At 39.0% G+C, this 20,108-nt stretch overlaps 1 protein-coding gene across 2 annotated transcripts in view; it reads right to left on the bottom strand.

Annotated features, from left to right (window-relative positions):
• Positions 1 to 9,825: 9,825 nt before the first annotated feature.
• The window catches only part of LOC139458267 (limbic system-associated membrane protein-like), a 53,959-nt gene continuing 43,676 nt past the window's right edge, over positions 9,826 to 20,108 (bottom strand). The window contains exons 9-10 of one of the 2 annotated variants that reach the window (XM_071239644.1): positions 12,112 to 12,180; positions 9,826 to 10,780 (exon numbers count right to left, since the gene is read on the bottom strand). In XM_071239644.1, coding sequence (XP_071095745.1) covers positions 10,683 to 10,780; positions 12,112 to 12,180 — 167 coding nt within the window. In that variant the 3' untranslated portion in view covers positions 9,826 to 10,682. The remainder of the gene's footprint in view (positions 10,781 to 12,111; positions 12,181 to 20,108) is intronic. The other variant, XM_071239645.1, reaches the window with a different exon arrangement.

The raw sequence follows: 20,108 nt of genomic DNA on the forward strand, positions 1-20,108 counted from the left end.
TTGTTTGGAGGCAATGTTAGGCTGAAATAATGTTGTGTATAGGGTTAAATAAAAATCCTTGCATGAGGATATACACGAGTATTAATGCAACGGGGGAAGACTCTTGAATAAAAGTGACAAAACCATTTGCATATTAGCAAAAAACACTCTCTGCTGAGAGCAGAGTCAATTATACAATTACGACTTATCATAATACAGTAAAATACGTTTATAACAAACACGCTTATAACGAACTGACGGATATTACGAACTTAATTTTTGATCCCGGCCATTTGCTGTATATATGTTGTATGTATGCTTATAACGAACTACGGTTATAACGAACTAAAATAAGTGGTCCATTTGAGTTCGTTATAACCGTAGTTTATTGTAATGTGCTTATGAATGACTATCAGTTAAGAATGGACGTTCACTCCGACGCTCATACAGTTTTGCCCTCACTCTATGAAGGTTCATACTCCAATGAACTCACACAAAGTGAAAGTCAATTCTTATCATTTCTTGTATCACTATTTTGTACCTCAAAAGTTCTAGATCTAAACGCAATATTTAGTACGCGTCACTTAATGTTTACACTGACAGCCATACAGCAACCAGCTGTATCGCGGAATAAAATAGTTCCTCTAAACGAGAGATGAAATGAATGTATGTGTGCTTAACATGCTCTACAGGAACATCTTTTGTAGTTTCTTTGCTACGAATGTATTCAAATAATAACCTCATTAGATGAGAAATGTCAGCGCATCGCATTTACATTAAGTTCAAGACGACAAAATCGCCGACACAATAAACGTGACGGGAGTGATTTCGGAAGTTGTTAATGAACCTGTGGCGGTTACATGTTTTAGTCATCATTGATCAACTGGCCGATCATTGAAAGGAGAATAAAGATCTTTCTTTCCCGGGTACCCAGGTCTCAAGAGTTGGGAACAAAATGTCTGATTGGGAATTGTTTGACAGCAGCCCTAGCCAAAACTATTTAGATACATGTATCAAACAATCAGACCATGGGTACACTGAAGTTAACTGAAGCATTATCTTTACTCAAACATATACAAGTCAAAAGGAATGTGTGCATCATCATAAAGAAATGACAACGTTAACGACTTGTAGAGTGACCACTGAGCTAGAGCGTTTGTTTTTGTCATTAAACAATAAGTCACGAGATGAACCACGGGTCCGGGTAGTCCTGTGGCTACCCGGGTTCAGCTCAGTACCCACCCGACCCAAGTACCCGAGTTACCCATTAGCCAAGACACGGATCGAGTCGATACTTCGATAGTGTGGATGTGCATTTCTTCGTTTTATTCACTCTAGGTTCGGTCGTAGCGAGGATTTTCGTAAACGATCATGCAGTCAAACTCTCTGACGTTGCTCAGTGATAACTGAAACGCCGAGTTTAAGATTAAAGGGTTTAAATGATCAGAGTGAGTGAGTGAGTATGGTTTTACGCCGCTGTTAGCACTATTCCAGCAATATCACGTCGGGGGACACCAGAAATGGGCTTCACACATTGTACCCATGTCGGGAATGGAATCCGGGTCTTCGGCGTGACGAGCGAACGCTTTAACCACTAGGCTACACGACCGCCCCTTTAAATGATCAGAAAGAACGCTTCTGTATGTATTCGTGCATGGGAATTCCCAGGGTTTTCCCCAGGAATGTTGAAGTAGTCCGTCAGTGTTTACATCATTTCAAGAACACGGTTTCGTGAAAAACGTACGAACGTCAAATTGTGTCGTTCATACACTTATGAACGTCAATTTCGCGGTCATGTGACCGACCTCTCGTCCAATGGAAAAGCCGTATATCGTGTAAACCTCAAATGAAAAAGATTATAAAGTGATGACACCAGGTGTTAGCAAAATAGTGACCCTATCCTGCTTCACCGGTAGCAACCGTCACAACACAGGCAAAGGCAAGTCAATTGCTAATGGAACCCTCACGGAAACATACGATACATGTCAAAATCGGGATTTGTATCGAGCACCAATTTGCTCCCACAGCTGAAGAGGGGATGGGGATCGGCTGCTGGAGCCTAGGGAGTGAATGTTTTATCAAATATGTTCTGGGGGTCTGTAAGAAGGAAATATTTCATCTATGTCTCGGCGCGTCAGCTTGATATTAGAGTTAAACCCTGTGCCGCAGATTTCAGACATTCAGACTCTGGTGAAACCAACGACCAAGACCCACGATCATAATCACGGCGAATTTAGGATTCGAACCCCGATTTATGGATCCGAGCCTTTCATGTTTCACCATGAGCGTGTACATATGTGACCAGTCGTGTTAGGCGCCGCAACTTGCTGTGCAGATGATAGGTTTACTTGTGGATGGTCATTTAAATCGAGAAAGATCACGTTGCCAAAAGGGTCAACCTCAGTTTCAGATATATAGATGACCTCATTTCTTCACAACAGTGCCAATAAGTATAGTCGCTTCCTCTATCCAACAGAGTTTGAAATCAAAGAAATAACATGGAAAATAGTCAGTGTCTTGTTTCGATCTGTGCATAGAAATTTACGGCAACCTTTGCACCAATCTCTACGACAAGCGTGATGACATTTTGTTCAAATCATGAACTACATGTACCTCTTCATGTCGAACACCATACCATCATCTAAGACTTATAATTGTTTTTACATTCCGCATTAGGTACTTCAGAGCACAAACATTGTATACACATTTCCTTTGGAAAAACAAACAACGTTTCAGTCGTTTCAGGCGCCGCAATTCCCTGTGGTGGGTTGCAACCGGCACCAACACGCCACAGGCGCATTGTTTTAAACATCTACGAAATGACGATTAACGACGCTTTTATGCAAGTTGTCACTCTATCCTTTGCCAAACACGAATTCCTTTTTTAAAAGAATCCTTAACTGCCGACGACGTATATTTGTGTCTCTGGATGTCTTTGGAAAAAAATACCCGTGTGTCTTGACGCAGTGACTTAATCAACTGAATGAAGATGTTCTGTCACTCCAAGGCGTGCATTGGTCCCGTTTACCTCACATGCGCCTGTAACGACACCTGTGTAATTCATACCTGTCGTCATTGAATGACACGTGTTGTTGTGTTACGGACTACTTAACTCCACACAAAAACACTTATCTTCCTTGTGAGTATATCACGCGTGAAGAGGAGTCAACACCAAAGGTGAAGAAAGATGTCTGTGATACATACAACACTGCCACGGAGATGTCCATCGCTGTACTTTTAACTCTGGCGAAGGTCCAGGAGTATTTCTTAGTACTCTTGCAATTTCGATCAAATCTGAGGATTAATCCATTCCGGATTTGTTCTGGATTCCTTAGCTTAACAGGAGTCCATAAAAAGCAGGTGTTGAGAAGTGGGCTACCGGATCCTTGTCAAAACTACAAACATTCTGACAACAATAATCTAAGGCCTATATAAATACTGTCAGGTTTTATATAAGACAAGCAGTTACTCGTTAATGGGTCTTGAAAAAATAAAAAACATTATTTCAAGTTATATATAAACTTATTTCAAATTTTAAAAACAACATGTTTTAAAAACAATTTAAACAACTAACCCTCATGATGAATGGAAAGGGAAATATATTTTCTTATCTTCAGTGCTTTTGTTTTCAAGCATATGTTTCAAAACAGGTATTTTATTACAATTGTTGATGGGCTTAAAAGTAACTCTAATGTGAAATAACCCAAATATCTAACAAACTGGATTGCCTGATTGACAAAGATGGTGATGGACCATTTAGACAAGAAGTTACTGTAGGTATCGCAATGGATTCTGTGCACATTTCTCAGATGATGAGTTTTCTATTTGATACGAATCGGAATGTTTACGTCAGTAAAAGGGGGCACGGGTGGCCCAGTCGTCTTAGGCACTGCAATTCGCTGAGTCGAGTTGCGTCCCTTGGGAAAGCCAGAAACATATGATTGTGGGTTCTAATCCCGGTTCGCCCGGATTATGTTTCTAGGTTTGTCAGCACCACACCCGTGCTAGTGGGTTTCACCGAAGTGGTAAACGTCTAAGAGCTACACTACTTCGGGCTTTCCTCCCACATTAAGCTGACACGCCATGATATAACTTGGATAATATTAAAAGCGGCGTTAAACCAACTCACTCACTCACTCACTACTTCAGTAAAATCAGCTTCAGATATATAGATGACCTCATTTCTTTAAACGCTGCCAGTGAGTACCGTCGCTTCCTCAAACCAACAGAGCTTGAAATCAAAGACGTAATAGGGAAAACATATTTAGTGTCTTTTATGGATCTGTTTATGGAATTCAAATTTACGGCAGCTTCTGTACCGACCTGTACTACAAGAGGGATGATTTCGATTTTCAAATAAACTGGATATGACACATCGCAGTGACAAAAAGCAATTTCCCATTCGTACCATTTATTCCCAAGTTTATTTTCTCACGTGAACATTTGACTTGCCCTTGCATGTGTTTGTGACGGGTGTTACCGGTGGGGCAGGAAATGCGCACTATTTCGCGAACACCTGGTATCAGCACTATTTGATAGTGATGCTCAGGATATTTGTCGGAATCCTGCTATCGACTCTGCTTTTTGAGGGAAAGGATTTTGTCGCTTTTATTGTCAACATGCTGTGCGGTGTAACCCGATGCTGCAGTGTGAGTTGTTTTGTTTAAATTTTTAAAAAAATTAAAAAAATATTTATTTATTTATGTGTTTATTATTTTTATTTTTTTTTGTATTGTGAGGTTTCACACCTCCTTATATCTTCCCGAGGCAAGGGAGTTAACTGACTATCAACGTCCAGATTTAACCCTTGCCGAACTAAGCTGCAATTATGGAGTCATATTTTAGCTCGACTAACGAGTCTATGCATAGTCCAATCAAAATAGTGTAACGAAATCAACATCCGGTTCGTAAACTGCCGTGCAGATTTTGGTCGACTGCAGGCTTTGCAAAGCATATGTACCGTTAATTTAGCGTCAGCAGATATATTACAAATCTTTTCATGTTTTTAATTAAGCTGTTTACGTGATTTGATACACTTTGCGAAGTAAGGCGCGTTTCATTACAAAATTAATCTTGATTATCGATCCAAGAATATGTCAACTGAATCGATGAAATATGTTATAAATCTGTTTATAGGAGACTTCTATGCAAATCTGTATTTTAAAAAAAACACCAAAACGCAAAATGTTGTGTTTGATGAGACGTTTTAAAAACTTCTGAAAACACATCACCAAAACGAAACCAAACTCATTTTGCACGTGCAAGTTGGGCCATGAGTTGCATGCTGTGTCTGTCTATAAAATTCCATGTCGCATTCGAAATGTGAAATCAGTTTTGAAGAGTTTCACGACGGAATCATTATGTCACGTCTAGACGCTGCGACTCGCAATATCGCCATTGGAAGACAAGGGGCTGGTGCTTTTTGAGGGAAAGAGTTGTGTCGCTTTTATTGTCAACATGCTGTGCGATGTAACCCGATGCTGTACTGTGAGGTTTCACACCTCCTTACATGTTCCCGAGGCAAGGGAGTTAACTGACAATATACGTCCAGATTCCACCCTTGCCGACCTAAGCTGCAATTATGGAGTTGGACTAACGAGTCTATGCATAGTCCAATCAAAATAGTGTAACGAAATCAACATCCTGTTCGTAAACTGCCGTGCAGGTTTCGGTCGACTGCAGGATTTGCAAAGCATATGTACCCTTTACTTAGTGAGTGAGTGAGTGAGTGAGTTGGGTTTAACGCCGCTTTTAACATTATTCCAGTTACATCACGGCGTGACAACTTAATGTGGGAGGAAAGCCCGAAGTGATGCAGGTCTAAGACGTTTACCACTTCGGTGAAACCCACGAGCACGGGTATGGTGCTGACAAACCTAGAAACATAATCGGGGCGAACCGGTATTCGAACCCACAATCATAGGTTTCTGGCGTGCACAAGGGACGCAACTCTACTCAGCGAATTGCAGTGCCTAAGACGACTGGGCCACCCGTGGACGCTCAGTGGATGTTATACCTGGCAGCTATTCTCTGGCGTTGATGTTTTAAACCAAACACGAATAAGACTTTCACTCAACTAATTTTATTATTATTGTCTTTTTAAACTTAGCATAATTGTATTTGTACTTCGAATATTATCTTGTCTGAAACAAAATATTCAAGATTATCTTAGATCGATCTTTCCATCTTATATATTTTAAAATGTGTCCTCTCTTAGCGCCTGAACCACTATCAACAGTTTGCCAAGCCATGCAGACCTGATGCCTCTAAAATAAACTGACAGCCTGTGTGGTCCAGCGGAGTGGAGCATCATATATACCAAAAGACGTTAAAAATGGTAATTGTGTGGCGGTGTTGTATATGTGTGTATTTTCTTATTTTCTATATAATGATTTGTAATGAAATGAAGTTTTAATCTTCTACTGTATTACATGAGATTAAATAAACCTGTATGGCTGCTGTATTCTACAGCGCTACAGCAGACTACTGACTTAATCTCTGTGTGGAGGTCTTAGATTTAACTTCTACTGGCTGTGGGACAGGGTAGGTTGCTTGGGTCGGTCATTTGTTTAATTCATCGTACACCTGATTGGCCTTGTTAAAAATACCAACACCCAGCATTTAACCAGCACACAAGCCACTTCACAACAAACAACATTTGCTTTGTGAAATACGTCCACCTCTTCAGATCGTCCTAACAGATGCAGATATCGTAGCCCTGTCAGTTTGTGTTTGTTGAACTCCAGTTTCACCTACAGGGGCACTTGTTCTGACCGTCAATAGATCCTTTTCACATACAGCGACCCTTGTTATTTATGAACATCGCCGGTTGCAGATGTTGTTACCCTGGCTGTATTATGTATGGCCTTTGATAGTCTTGATATAGCTGAAAGATTGCCGGACCGCTTCCGTGGTCTAGTGGTAGAGCGTCCGCCCGGAGAGCGGAAGGTCCGGGGTTCTATCCCCGGCCGCGTCATACCAAAAGACGTTAAAAGATGGTACTTGTTGTTACCCTGTCTGGCGCTCGGCATAAAGTGGCTAAAACAAGGACTGGTCTGCTCGGAGTCAGTATTCTGTGGCTGAGTGAGGTATTCATGTTAAACTCCGGCATGGTATCTCAGTTGGCTAGCATCAGCCACACATTCACATATAATAATATAACAAGTGCACTAATCTTGGATGCCCCATGTCACCCTCGCCTCTAATAAGCTGGCGGGTAAAGAAAATAATAACTTAAACTTGATTAGATCGAAATATTACAAACGTTGTCAAACTGTTACAAGGCTGAAAACAGTAGCCGAAATGTCCAAAACACAATTTTGATACCCGTATCAAATACATAACTATCGAATAACCATTTCTTCTTTTTTTCATTTTCAGCCACTGTCAAATACGGTTGTACATTTTTCTTTGCTCGACAACTTTGTTCAATATAGAAGTCAATGAATAAAACGAGAAACACCGTTTTACAAATTATAATTTATTACAATGAATCACAAATTTAATATGTACCATAATGTTCTAGCATCAAACACGTGCATTTAATATTTTTCAGTGAGTTCAGTATTACAAGAAAAACGCTAACTAGCACACACAACAAATTATATTCGTTACATCAAGGACAATATTTCGTATTTCATCCCATCTTTTATACACGATATTTATATGGAACATAACGTATCCATGATTTCTACTTGATAGCATCTACTGTAACGTTGAAAATATCAGTGTACGAGTGATCGGTTTGTAAATTAATTGATAGCTCTAAGGGACCCACCCTTTGATATCCGGGGAAGGGGGAGCGGATGGATTTTATCGAAATACAATACATTTCCCCGAAGATGCATGACAAAAATATATATATGCTACAAACTGTTGAAAAAAAAGAAATACAGTGTTGCAAGAGGTAAATAAATATTTAGGATATGGTTTGGTTAATAAAAATAATATCTGGTCCCCTAACAAGATTCTAGGACCCCCCCGCACACTGAAACACACCAACACACCCAAACACACATCTCCCTCACAACCTCCAAGAGTATCAAATACTCACCAATGGGTATCAAATGATCGGTCCCTTTACGTTTACAAAATCAAATTACCAAAGCCAAAATAATGATGAAAATGTGTTCCGAAAGTCCATGTTCATAATGAATAAAATACGACATGTGTATTAAACGAAATTATAGGCATGATTCTCTTGACATCTTTGTCATTTACATATGATCATATCAAAACCAGCTGTAGTTATCCTACAACGATTCCACTCTTCTGTACATTACATTGCTTGCAACAATGCCATTACAATATTAAATACTAAGCTTATTGGAAGTAGCCAAAGACATACATCGATCATATATGAATATTTAGTTTTATTACTCGTCCCTTACATTTGAACTACATCTGATAGGCTTCAATATTATAACATCCTCGAATACATATATCAAATGTACTAAAATCTCCATAGATATTTCAGTTTAGGAAATAAATCCTTAATTTGAAATGGCTTGTAACATCACTGAGCTTTTAAATATTTAAAGATTAAATGGTGCTGACAAAACAGCATACATTCCAACAAGACAAATATAAGCTGTGTAGAGAGTCCGATTACTTAAATAGCCTTAGGTTGTAGACGGATTAGTTCCAACTGAGAATCATCTTAACTTTTAGTACATGAATTGTCTTTGGTCTGACAATATAGAGCAGGATAAATATTAATATCACTAGTGCATCAAACGAGAGGATAAGACACAAATGAGGAATAAATTACTTCCTGGGGGGAACGTGCCTTCATTTTTTATATTTTTATTGTGTCTCATTCCCCTTAAACAAACTGACACAGAGACAGGCACAGGGATACCAGGTTATGTATCTTGGGGGAATATTCATTCAATATAAATATGCTAATGAAATGTGTCACCTTAGTTATTCAACACGTACACGTATAGATCACATACTGACATACCTGACTGTAAAAGTCGTGCGTAACAAGCTAAACTCAAGCTAAAGCACGAGACCTGTCATTCAGAACATAAAATCTGCCATGCATATATACCAAAAAATATCGTCAACCATTGGGGTTGTAGGCCAAAACCATCGTATTTAACAAAACGGTAAATCTTCCCAGTACCGATCTAAAGTCAAAGTGATAGTTATCTAAGAACTATTTTATTTCATCTAGGTGTTCATCCATATCTTGTGACGGAGATACCTGTTGAGGTTTCTCTGGCGCAGATATATTTTGTTTTAACACCGCCCCCAGCAATATTGCAGCTACATGACGGAGGTTTGTACATAATCGAGTCTGGACCAGACAATCTAGTGAAGGACATCATGCATATCGATCTGGATAAGATACGATGACATGCATAAACTCCGACAGCGAGCCTGACCACGCACTCCCAATATTCCTCTTTTTCCACAAGCATGGGTTGCTGAAGATCAATTTTAAGTCTTCTTCACAGAGGAGTGCACATATTCAATGCTAAATGCTCACCAACAGCTAAGCTCACATAATATTCTATACGCCTTGGATTTTAATTAAACATAGTATATTTTTTTATCAATGTTTCAAAACATAATATTTTTTCACTAATTGAGAAGCCAAACAATATTATATTCTTTTTTTCTCGGGATGTCAAGGTTCTTGATAAAACGTGAGAGCAAATTATATATTTATTTTTTTCTGGAACAAGTATTTCATCAAAAACTCTCAGCCTCCCACATCCCCTCTCCGAAAATCAAATAGTCGGTCCCGCAGTACATGCAACAATTTTTAGGTACAGGATCTCAGAATCGGTTCTTGGTTATCAGAACATGCTTCCAACATGTATGTTGAGCTTTCCTGAGAGAACGTCACAACCCTTTGTTTATAAAGTTATCAAAGTTGAGACCCTTCATTTCAACACTGATCCATTTACACATGCCGTCAATTTGAATTGCAGTGTTACTGTGCTTTAACTACAGCGATGTAATCGTAAGGCCTTTCGTATCTAATTACTTGGTTTTCGGACGTACTTTTGAAATACATCCATATACATGTGGGGTTGGAGGTCAGATAAAAATTGATAATGCAAAATATTTGTGTAAACTGCTCACCAGATATTTTAATCGTTTGGCTAAAAAATAATATGCCCGGACACTTTTTTATATTTGTATATTTATATACATATTAATATGTAAACAGACACCAAAGGAAACAAAAAGGACCTTTCACATATTACAGTTAACATTTGTGGTCCTTGAACTCAGTAAAAAGAAAATGCCGAACAGTATTGTTTTGATATTTCCAAAATCATTATTACCAAACAAATAATACAGGACAAATATTTCCATGCATGCTTTCGCAGCACTTTAGAATATAATAAGTTGAACTGAAGCTTGTCATGTTGCACGCAAATGTTTCAGAGAATTATGCACACCATAGCACTAAAAAATCGCTGATTTGGATACGTCAAAGTTAATTGACATTTTTTTCAAAGTAGCGATGAGAAATATGATTCTTTCGTGATAATTTGCACGTCTTGATTTTACAATTAAAACTCATTCCAATAAATGTTTGGCAATGTTCTCGATGGGCCATTGACATTGCATCATAGATATGTCAATCTTGAATGCAGACTCATAAACAATTCCAGCTTCTTGAATGTAGACTTACAAACAATTCCAATATGCAAACGTTTGCCAATGTTCAGCAACATATCTCAAGGTACCGCTGACATAAGAGCACAAGCTACCATAAATAGAAATGTCATCGGATGCCATACGATCAATTGGGCGCCATCGGTCGTGCTGTCGTCGTCTGCAAGGAAAGATAGAGACAGATTAAGGCCATATATATAACTACGTAAAACATATTGTGTAACACACAGAACAATGGGAAGACCCGTCATAGTACTCACAACAACCAAACTGAACCACAAACATGTTTTACTATTACAATTAGCATCCAAAAAACTGGAACCCATTGCAAAAAGCGATCTCACATTTACGACATTCGATAGTCAGTGTTAATGTATGGCAACTACAATCGTCTTAGCGTTGAGATTGTTTGTGAGGCCCTGACAGCAAAGAAAGTAAGGGGTATGTATAATTGAGAAGCAAGAAAAGAAAATCAGAAGCCTGAAACCAGTTGGGATACATTGACGTAAAAAATGACGTCAGAACGGACTTGACGTAATTTGACAAAGGGTCTTCCTACCGCGAATTGTGGAAGCGATAGGTCCGCCATTGTTCTGAGTTTTCATTCTCACATTTGATATAGGCTATGTATTCTGATAGCAATAGAACAGTAGCACACGAAGGAGATATGTCAAATAAAACACGTGCAGTGAGTAGAACAGAACGGAGAAAGGGAAGAAGAAACAGAGAGAATAAAAGGAAACGAAACAATAAACATTTAGTGACGAAACAGGTGAGAAATAAAATGATTTCGCGAATCTCTCTAAGGAGGACAATGGTTTCCACTTGGTGGCGCTTCAGAGGTTCTGATATAGTTTTGACATTATCACACCTGAGACACGATTTATGCTTCATGATGAATATATCGAGGTGGTATTTTGGATCAATCAGGCTTGGATGTGTACAATTAAGGCGAGGAAAAATGTGCTCTTAGTGATCGACTAAGTGTCAGTGTTTTATCATACGTTTATGACTTTGACAAGAAAGTTGTTTAAAAGTGAATGCTTGGTTAGTAAATATTCCACCACAGAACAAATTAGAAAAATAATTCCATCACAGAACAAATTAGAAAAAAAAAACATACATCAAATGTTCAGTCAACGATTCGGTAATCTACTGGAGTTTATTGCCTTACGACAGCCAAATGAGCGTGCCTAGAGGTTAAGGTGCTGTGTCGTCAAGCCAATGATCCGAGTTCGTTTCCGGCACAATGTCTGAAGCCAATTCTTTTGTCAAACCAGCATGGCTGAATATTGTGGCAAGTGGCGTTCAACCATGTTCACCAAACAATCAAGGCAGAACAGAGTGGTGAACTGGCACTGCCTGGGACGCGGTAACAAGGACGTCACAATGACGTGACGTTCCTACGTCGGATTGTATAATACTATGTACAGATATTCACCTTTAGTCGTAATACAACCAACAACAACGAAACTCTTGCGGTGTACTTACAAACCCTTTCTTCGCTACTATGCGTCCTTACCGGGGGCGGTCGTGTTGTAGGGGGCGGGGTAAACCCAGCTGTCAATCAACGAATCACGTGACGATGAGAGAAAATGACGTTGACGATGAGAGAGAATGAGGAATGTGGTTGAATGATCAATGATATCAGCACACCTGCTTCAGACAACGTCTCACGTTATACATGTTCTAAACAAGAAACAGTGTTTGCGAATAATAGCGAAAACAGGAGCCCGTGGACGCAATTTCTAGAAGGTCTCAGAAAATTTACAAGCCACCACGCATTTCCATTGTAATATCATTACGTTTGGTATGTTGAATTGCATGCCTACAACAGCCACCTAGTATATTCAAGCTTCTTGCCTGAGGCTCACATTATGAGGACATTAATGACATTAACACAGTCCATGATTGCATCGCTTCAGGACATATAATCGTCACGATATGGCTGAAATATTGCCGATGTGACGCAAAGCATTATCTCACTCAGGACATATAACACATGTCTAAAATAACATGAACTTTACAGCAAGGGCTGCACGGGTCGTATAAGGCGCCTTAATTCGCTGGGGTGGGGGTGGGGGTGGGGGGTGGGGGTGGGGGGGTGGGGGTGGAGTGGTGGGGGGGGGGGGGGGGGGGGGGGGGGGGGGTGGACCAGTCGTCTAAGGCGCCGCGATTCGCTATGCAGAGTTGAATCCCTTGGGCATGCCAGAAACCTATGGTTGTGGGTTCGAATCCCGGTTCACCCCGATTATGTTTTTAGGTTTGTCAGCACCATACCCGTGCTCGTGGATTTCACCGAAGTGGTAAACGTCTGATACCTGCATCACTTCGGCTTTCCTCCAACACCAAGCTGACATCCCGTGATGTAACTGGAATACTGTTCACTTGGTGTTGAACCCAACTCACTCACTCACTATACAGCAGAAACTGTAGCTACAGTAACAAGAGAGTTGCATGCACTTCCGATCTAATAACTTCACTTCCGGTTTGGAAAAATACATGTTTGACTACAATGCCTCCAGCTACGTGTAACATATTTTATGAATAATTTCACTTCCGTTCGGTGAGGTGAAATGGGGTTTAACGTCGTGTCCAAGATTATTGCACTTATATAGCGACGTGCATGCACGTGTGTGTGTGGCTGCTTGTACTAGTCCAGACTGATGCCAATTTATAGTGCTAGCTCACTGAGATACCATGCCGCAGTTTAACATGAATACCCCACTTAGACACAGTATACTGACTCCGAGCCGACCAGTCCTTGTTTTAGCCCCTAAATGCCGAGCGCCAGACAGGGTAACAACAAGTACCATCTTTTAACGTCTTTTGGTATGACGCGGCCGGGGATCGAACCCCGGACCTTCCGCTCTCCGGGCGGACGCTCTACCACTAGACCACGGAGGCGGTCACTTCCGTTCGGAGTTGTCATATGTAGGGCCACCTTAACTTAAGAGTTAGTAAGTTGGGTTCAACACTGCTTTAAAAACAATTTCACCACGTTGTGTCAGCTTAATGTGGGAGGAAAGCATATCTCAGACGTTAAACCCTCTAAACTCACGAGCACAGGTTTAGACTGTAACCTTTGGCATGACCTTGACCCTCGACATGACATAACGTCTTCACGGATATAAAGGAGATGTATATATCATCCTCGAGACAAAAACAAAGTGCGGCGGCTGTCAAATACAGGCAAAGCTTAAAGCATCGCCATTTACACGGGGCTGCTCAGTAATTTACTATGAACATTGTACAAAGCATCAGCAAGATTTAAGTATTACACATATTATCATATTAAACATTACCATCCCATACTCATTGCGAAAATTATAAAAATGATATTAAGTTCGTTTACGCCGTTGAATACAATCATATTCATAGATGACATCAAAACTATGGTTTTAAGCTTTAAGTAGTGTTCGTATTGACAAAAAAGAAATGACGGTAAAATGGGGCAAACATTTATTTATTGTATGATAAAGAAGCGAATTACGCAACAATACTTAGCAATCTCCAAAGAAGTGTGTTTGTTTTTATATATACACACATTACATGAAGTGATACGGTCGGACGAAAAGGTGTTTTTTATTGTAATTGTTTGTTGTTTAATGCCGTACTCAAGCTATATGACAGTGGTCTGTAAATAATCGAGTCTGGAACAGACAATCCAGTGATTGACATCATAAGCATCGATCCACGCAATTGGGATCGATGGCATGTATCAACCAAGTCAGCGAGCCCGACCATCCGATCCCGTTAGTCGCTTCTTTCGACAAGCATTGTCGCTTTTTACGGCTCTCATGGGTTGCTGAAGACATACTCTACCCCGGATCTTCACGGGTCTCTTGAAACAGTTTTTCATTTTGTGTGAAATAAATTTAGTAGGTGAGGGTTGTGAGAGTCAATGCAATGAACCATTCAGAAGTTCTAGGATCGGTCAACATTGCAGTGAGCTTAAATCAGATCATAAATGTAAACAACAAAATAATCTGGTCTTACAGATATTAATCATGTGGAAGTACAGACTGGCTATGAGTAGGAAACAAATCTCAGCGGCAGAGAAGTACGATGTCACTTTAAGTAAATGCGCGGCACAGCTATACAAACGGGGAAAAAAACTTAACTGTGCTTCACATAAAGTTAAACAAAACTCTGAAATATAATAATGCATCTTTCAATACATATTCATTAAGAAATCTCCTCGAGTTTTTGTCATGAACTACAATTTGACCAAATTATGTTGTTATTTTATAATAATATTTAATAACATTTACACCATTTTAGCACTGTTACTTGTTTTTGTTAGTATATATTTCTTTCATGTTTAAAATTTGAGCAGCCAGTCAGCTTGCTGAATTTGCAATACGAGCTGTCGTCATATAACATAAATAATGTGTCATGTCAGTCATTTTTCATATTAAACAATCATATCACAAGAATAATATTTGATGAAAAGGACGTCTAGGATGAAGATACAGAAAAATGGCATGGTCCTATTTTTATATTTTACTTATTCCTTTAAAGATTTTCTTTCATTTCGAAAACAGCACTTACTGTCATATCTATAGGAGATCTGTGGCATATATAATGCTCTTTAAATTACTTCCTGTTTTTCTATCGCTCTCTAACCATTGGTGAAAGGCATAAGAGGCTGCAGTCTTCTATAACTTAGTGACCCCAAAACGGTACAGTCCTTTTTAGAATGCCCAATGCCTGATGATTGGCTGCCATATAAAATGAACCAAAGGACTAGTTGTTTCTTTTAAAGTTATGAAAGGGAGTCATGTTTTTCCCCCAGGATAATATGGTCAGATTTCATTCTTTTCGAAAACAGCGTTAACTGTCATATCTAAAGGAGATCAGGGGCATGTGTAAAGCTCTATAAAACACTTTCTTTTCCATTTTTTCTATTGCTCTCATTGGTGAAAGGCAAAAGAATGTGCCCACTTCTAAAACCTGGTGACACAAAGACGGTCCTATAGCCAAGGCTCAAGCTTGACGTGGTTGCATGTGAATATAATGTTTGGACGTGTTTTAAAATTGTGATTTTTTTTCATGTTTAACTCAAAACGTAATGATTTGAACAAAGAAACATACACGATAAAGATCAGCTACGTCAGTGCCAAAGCTGGTGAAGATTTGAAATTTAGAGAGCACACAAATTCATTTCGAGTGTAAAGGTTAAACAATGGTTGCTATATTGCGAGAAACTCTTCCTCTTATACCACATTTCGACACAACTGAGTAATGGTGATATATATTTTTCTCAATATGGCTGCCACGACGGCCATTTTGAAAATCAGGTTTGGAGCTCTTGAACAAACTCAGGTCTCATCACTGGGGAACAAGCCTGTGAAGATTTAGCATCATCGCTGCAGTGATGACGGAGAAGACGTTGAGCCATTTACGCCATATGGAATCTGTTCGGCTGATCTTCGAGACGGTTTAAGCTCCGGGGTTGGCGTGTGAATTCAGCAAGACACATGGTCCCCTTTCCTTAAAGGTTGCTTTTAATATCAGATTATGAATGGCTCTGGTAATTTTAATGCAGAATAATTCATCAACAGTAACATTTCAAAAATAACGTGTGTCAGTATCGCGTGTTCAGTGAAGACACATCCCAAGAAACATACTTCATGTGTGTTGCTCATATGAAATACGAGGAGCATGTCCGAAAAAACTATCGTATCGGGGACAAAGAACGTAACGTTGTCTAGACATCATGTTATATACATATCCAAGGCCCCAGTAAAGCTTTCAAAATATTTTATGGTAGATATGTGAAGGACATTTCCACACTTGACGCATGTGACCATAATGATGTCCGAATTCCCCATTTTGACATGTTCCCGTGTTTTTTATGTTAGAAATTGACTTGCCTTTACATGTGTTTGTGACAGGTGCCGCCGGTGGGGCCGGATATGCTCACCGCTTCGCGAACACCTGGTATTATTACTTTTTTTTATAGCGATTCATGATATAGTCGAAATCGTACAATTGACTCTGCTTTATGCTGAGATTTCTATTGGCTGTGGAAAGAGTTTTGTCACTATATTTTATTACATGCTCTGTTATTAAACTGTATTTATGATATCGGTATGCTCAAATATGTTTTATGAATTGTTTTTAGATATAATATGTACACATATGTTTCATAACTTGTTTTTAACTATAACTTTGCATAAATGGCTGAATTGTTAATATATTAACTTGCTCTCGTAGCTATATGGCAGGAATAATGCCGATGCGACGTTAAATTTTAATTCATTCTCTCACATACTGTGTTGAATATTATACTCCACTCCGGTCTCGCTACGCTAGAAAAAGTGTTACCAAGATCGAGGTGATGTAGCATTCTGTTGCGAGCGGGAAGTACGGATGAGATGTGAGTTATGTGGACCCTATGGAGGTGTATATGTTGTATATAGCGATCCGACATACTCTAAATTTCCGCAAATTACATAAGACAAGAAACTTACATAAAAAACAATATATATTCTGATGCTTTGTATAATGTTATTGTCGATAAAATTCCCGAAAAAGTATGTTTGAAACCCTGAAAACAAACAATAAAAAAAATCCAAAACATTCCATGCTTTCCAAATAATTGTTTGGTTAGTAAAAAAAATCTTTAAATTGAGGGTTGCATATTATTTCATCCCCATAACCCAAAACTGTAACAACCCAAATTTTAAACCAAAAAATAATTAGTGAAATAGCGGTCACACATGGGTAGTTCGGAATGAACGTTCATTCAACCTTCTGATCAGAAAGACAGCTTTCTTTGTATAGCGTTCTTGAAGTCAGTTGTCTGATTGCAGGTGTGCTTCATGATAAATGGTACACAGTGAAACCTCGTTAATCCAGAAACTGTTAATCTGTAAACACGATTACTGCTGCGACTGCTTACAAGCATACAAATTTACATATATCCGTCGCCATCATTCGTTAATCCGGACATGTGTTAATCCGGACAATGTCAGTCGCTATCGTCCGGACTAACGGGATTTCACTGCGGGATATGATTGACATCACACAAATAGAAGGTGCTGTAGTGGGTGGTCTTCCATTTTGCGAAACACTGCCCAGTCAACACAAAGAGAAAGATTAGGAATCAAGCTTTGGAAGTAAAATACATTATAGCCATGGAGCTCTCCGAGTATATTATAGTGCGAATACTACACTTACATCGTTAATCTAATTATAACCATATCCTCCACAAAGGATAAGACATTTTCGGGGGACTGTTATCTTTTAAAAGCAAATACAACTTGTTCCTGGAAATACAGACAAAACATATTTCCGACAGTTATGCCATAACAAGAATGTTTACAGAATGTAAAAAAATAGAGACTTGAATAAAATAATAAGTGTTTGTGTTTCCGTTTCAGGGAAAAATAGGTGTCTTAAAATACTGACCAATCAAAACAGTCCTCAACAGAGGTTCCACAGACCCCAACCCCACAATATCAAATGGATTTTTCTTTAGCAATGGATTTTTTTATATACACTCGAAGAACTCCTTTTATATATCAGTAAATGGTTGCTCCAGTACATGTGAGTATTATAAACTCAAACGTCTTTATGACACATTAAGCTTGAAATATGTATATTAATCGATCAATTAATACACCAATGTTGGTCGTGTGTGTATGAGAATAAAAAAGTCATAATATGGAATAGATTTGAAATTGGTGTCATTACAATCGCCTTTTGTTCTTTAAGCATGATTCCATAAACAGAGGTAAATAGGAACGTCAAGAGAGACACAAACAATCATTGTGCGTAAAACTGCAAGACAGGAGCCAAAACTTGAACGTTTTCAAATGGTAAAATGTTCCCAATCCTCTACATCAGCAGAGCTTGCATTTCGATAAACCTACACCTGGATTCATTCCCGTGGTTCTCAAGATATCATATTTCCCGCCCTTGATTTTCCTTGGTCAATTTGACTTCCTACGCTACATAGTCTATTGGACCAATCAGAATGCGAGTTACAAGCCAGCCTCACGACGGGTTGGCGATGTCAACAACATGGCGGCCAGTTCCATTGATTACGATGAAGTTTGCGAGAAGTTCAACTTTGAACAAGTCATCAGGAGATGACATATGTCCCTGGTCTGGTGAATTCGGAAATGGAGTTTGGCTACTTGTCCCCAATTTTGGCTCATTTCCACTGGATACATTCAGTTCAGTGAAGAAAGAAAGAATGCTGTTAGGTATTTTTCAAAATCCCAAAGCATCAAAAGGCACCTAGTCACAACTAGGCTGATCTGTATATAAAGTTTCATCAAAATTTTAAGATAGACAACAGTTTGGGAGTTCTGCCCCGGAAACGAGCACTTCACTCATTTTCAGTACAAGTCCAACTTGTCATGAAACCAAACAAAGGGAAAAATGCCAAATCGTCAAAAGGCCCCAGTTCACCACTAGACTGATCTGTATATCAAGTTTCATCAATAAATATTCCACAGTTTTTTAGATCTGCCCCGGAAACGAGCACTTCTCTCATTTTCAATATAAGTCCAACTTGTCATGAAACGAAACAAAGATGAAAATGCCAAATCGTCAAAGGGCCCCAGTTCACCACGAGACTGATCTGTATATCAAGTTTCAACGCGAAATATTCAACGGTTTAGGATTATTGCTTCGGAAACGGACAAAGAAGGAGGACAGACGGACAATAAGACTGGGGGGATATGAACCGAGTGCCACGAAAAAGAAAGCCCTTAAATATTTTTTTGGTGGAAAAGGATGTCTTCATTTCAAAGGATGTCATGTCCATTTTCGTTTTGTCTCGTCCGGATTGGGTCGGTAAAATGGCGAAAGAACAAGGGCGGGTAATTCAAGGTCGTGATAACCACTGGAATGAGTGAGCCAGGTGTTAGTGCAGGTTTATCGAAATGAGATCCCCGGAGATAGAGAGGATGATATATTCTAAACTGCACACATTAGCTATATTAACTTGCAAGCAAACTTTCCAACCAAACTGTGGAAGAAGAAAAGAGGAATATGACCTTTTTAATACATGGTAACCAATGCCTAATTCTGGTTAACCTCTACTTCAACGTCAATGAATATATTCAAAGAATGCTTAACGTCAGCTACACAGTTGCCGTTTACACATTTGGTAGCCAGTCAGCTTAGTGAATTTGTAATACGAGCTGTCGTCATATAACATAAATAATGTATCATGTCAGTCATTTTTCATATTAAACAATCATATCACAAGAATAATATTTGATGAAAAGGACGTCTAGGATGCAGATACAGAAAAGTGACATGGAACTATTTTTATATTTTACTTATTCCTTTAAAGATTTTCTTTCATTTCGAAAACAGCGCTTACTGTCATATCTATAGGAGATATGTGGCATATATAATGCTCTTTAAATTACTTCCTGTTTTTCTATCACTCTCTAACCATTGGTGAAAGTAAAAGAGGCTGTAGTCTTCTATAACCCCAAAACGGTATAGACCTTTTTAGA

This window comes from Haliotis cracherodii, unplaced genomic scaffold (assembly GCF_022045235.1).
Source record: "Haliotis cracherodii isolate W230 unplaced genomic scaffold, xgHalCrac1.p SCAF_12, whole genome shotgun sequence".
NCBI classification, from domain to species: Eukaryota; Metazoa; Mollusca; class Gastropoda; order Lepetellida; family Haliotidae; genus Haliotis; species Haliotis cracherodii.